This window comes from Temnothorax curvispinosus, unplaced genomic scaffold (assembly GCF_003070985.1).
Source record: "Temnothorax curvispinosus isolate PA1 unplaced genomic scaffold, ASM307098v1 QBEX01018507.1, whole genome shotgun sequence".
NCBI lineage: Eukaryota > Metazoa > Arthropoda > Insecta > Hymenoptera > Formicidae > Temnothorax > Temnothorax curvispinosus.
Genome location: NW_020228287.1, coordinates 1 through 3,279, shown reverse-complemented (window position 1 = coordinate 3,279; position 3,279 = coordinate 1). Strand labels below are relative to the sequence as shown.

At 26.4% G+C, this 3,279-nt stretch overlaps 1 protein-coding gene and 1 long non-coding RNA gene across 2 annotated transcripts; both read left to right on the top strand.

Moving 5' to 3' along the window:
- The first annotated feature begins 1 nt into the window (after position 1).
- Positions 2-722, top strand: LOC112468463. Its single transcript, XR_003042404.1, has 4 exons — positions 2-39; positions 116-178; positions 245-334; positions 572-722. It is a non-coding gene; the product is annotated as an uncharacterized LOC112468463 (long non-coding RNA).
- A 1,724-nt stretch (positions 723-2,446) lies between these two features.
- On the top strand, positions 2,447-3,246 carry LOC112468464 (the record flags this gene model as incomplete). The annotated part of the gene is made up of 2 exons (XM_025037661.1): positions 2,447-2,726; positions 2,972-3,246. Coding segments are annotated over exons 1-2 (554 nt in total), but the record flags the coding sequence as incomplete, so codon positions are not given.
- Positions 3,247-3,279: the final 33 nt, after the last annotated feature.

The following is a 3,279-nucleotide window of genomic DNA, read 5'->3' as shown; positions in this document are numbered from 1 at the left end:
TATATTATAAATTACATTTGTGAAAATGTCAGTGTTAAGGTAAAAAAAATGTACAATGCATTTTTAATAAGAGAGAATATACATATATTTAATATAAATTAATTATAAATTTTAGGCTAACAAAATTGACAAAATAATCAATAAATTGACTCTTCGATATGCTGACGTTTTGAAAGAGGTAAAAAATATTTTAATAGCAAAAAGTAAATAAAGCAAATTACGTTAAATAACTATTCATGTACAGATTTATCAGTTCAATTTGCAAACAATGCATCATCCGTTGGAGTTTACTGGAATGGGTTTTTTCCCCTTGGGCAACAAATTTTTCATAAAGGTTTATTTTTCAACTATTTTTACTGTTACTTTATTTTTTTGTGTTGTATTTTACGTACATTAGAGAAATTCATAAAAATGCTTCTAAGCTTGTTAAAGTTGTTATTAAAGTTAAGTTACTAATTTTTTCTTACATCCATTATATTATTTATCTTACATTTATCTTACATCATATTTAAATATAATGCTATCTTTACAAATATAAGAATTAATTGAAAATTTATACATTTTTTTTTAGTTCTGCGTAACAATTACAACGTATTTGATCATCGTTATACAAATGTCGAACGCCTGAAGACTTCATATTAAGTTTAGAATCCCAAAAGCGCATCAAAATAATTATCTGTAATTACATCGATTATATGCGTGTATATCACTTGCCAGTGTAGTAATAATTTTTAAAAAACAATTAATGATTCTATCAACTAGTAGTTTTCTTCTTTTTGTTGTACTTACAGATTAATCACGTAATAATATCTTTGAATAATAAACTAAAAAACGTGAAACATTTTCATTGCGCTTGAAATATTAATAATTAAAAAGCAAAACGCATTCTTTATATATAATATGTATATAACCAAGTAATATATAATATTAAAAAATTAATTAAATCAATTATTAGCGATTTATACATTTTTAATATGTTTTAATACACATGAAAATTATTTCCACTATCTTGAATACGGAAAGAATGGTTTTGCTGAAGTATCTAAAAATTTAGCTAGATGCAGATCTGAAAATAATTTTGTTGCACTATCTTAAAATAATTATGTAGAACATTCAAACTGATTGCTAAAATGTCAAAATTTTTTATCCTTTTTTATCAAATTTATATCATATCTTTATATTAAATTCTAACAAATGACACAAATGTAATTAGTGTATACAAAATACTAATCTAAAATGTCTCTTATCTCTTATTAAAATCTTTGTTCCGTACGGAAATTTAAATTGCATATCGCTCCATTTGGTGTAACAATAACATAACATAAAAATCGCCCTTTTTGAGTTATTTGTACAGGAAAAAGGTTTGTTACATGTACTATTTACAGTTAAATCGACGATGCTTAAGCTTCACAAACTCGAGGGAACAGTTGTGTCGCTATTGTGCCATATCATTTAGTGAATTATGTGGGGTGCAATACTGTCTTAACTCAATCAATCTCAGTTGTCGTTGTAGTAAGAACATCATAAAAGTTGCAATAAGAGTTACTTGCTAATACGGTATTTTAAAATTCTCATAGAAAGTTATAACAATTCCAAACTTTAAATTGTGTCTCCCCTGAAAAATCACAATTTTTGAGTTATTTCATTGTTGCAGCAAATGAGCGCAATATTTTCTTTCAACTTGTCATGACAGTTGCAACATTTATTATGATTATAATGCAAATGTCTCCTATACCACAAGATGCATATTTTGAACAATTAAACAAGAATTGTCGTTTATAAAATATATTTTGTTGTGATTAATGAACATTGTATCTCTACGTTATTATGTAATAAAAATCTTTATGTTACAAATTTCTCTCTCTCTCTCTCTCTCTCTTTCTCTCTCTCTCTCTTTTTCTCTTTCTTCCAAATTATATCATTCCTTTGAATTACATCATTATATTTTTATATGTCAACTTAATATTTTGTGTGTATGTGTGTGTGTGTGTGTGTGTGTGTGTGTATTTATATCTTATTCAATATTTTATTGTATTAAGATTTTTTATAATTCAATATAGTGAATTTTTTACGTTAGTATTAAATATAAAATTGTTATATATACATACAATATTATAGTATAGTTAAAAAAATACATAAACGATACAATAAAAATAATATTAAATATATTTACTTTGCATAGAGAAACACATAAGAAATTAATATCAGCGTCAATGTTTCAATTATTTTGCAGCACATATTTAGTGACCAGTCATTTCTTTCATTTACTAAAACGGATCGACCTTTTAATGGAAACATATTTGCGTAAGTGCTCCAATGAGCATATATCGCTATTATGAAAAAAAAAAACAGTATTATTACGCATTAATGTAATTGCCAACAAATGAAATGACAAATTTGACAAAAAAAAGTTTAACACTCAGTGTTAATTCGTGGTTGTGACGATCATGACTACCACAGTTCAACAAGCCTTTCGACCTTTTTTTATTACGTGCTTTATTATCGGTTTATGTGTCTATCCATTAACTAGTCCAAAATCTGGGGTTGTATATCTAAGCATTCTGTATTCTGCGGCAGTGTGGTTTTTAAATGGCTATCTTTTGTACTATACGGTGAGGTCTCTTTCATTTGAAAAATTATTTCCCCATACCATTACGTTAATCGTTTTGGAAGTTACCATCATTACGACAATTACATCTGTGATTTTTAACATATATTACAACAAGGTATAATTAATGTGTTTAATCTTTTTACCAATTATATTTTTACATTTACACTAATTAGATTACACTGTAATGCTAAAGTAATTACGCACATGAAATATTTACATCAATTGTCAATATAACATTTCTATTTAATATTAAAATGATTGTATTAAGCAAGATTTTTTAAGTTGCCTATATGTGTAAACGCATCACAGAATAATAATATATACCATTGTATTTAATATTATTTTTTAATTTCATTTTAGAGACTTCAAATGTGTATGAAGAGACTAACTGCAGTGGATGATTCTTTGAAAGAACTAGGTAGTCCAAAAATGTATGAAAAAGTGCATATGTTGTCAAAACGAATAGCAATTGGGTGGACTGTGTGGTGCTTTGCTCTGAATTTTAACGACACCACATCATGGCTGGTATTTCTGAAAGAAATAACTACTTCATGGGCATTTATTGTAGCTCATGTATTTAATTTTTGTATTAATGCTAGTACACTTATAAACTCAGTGTTCATCACTTTCTTATGGTTTGTACTTGTTTGTTTATCAAATTAACGCAA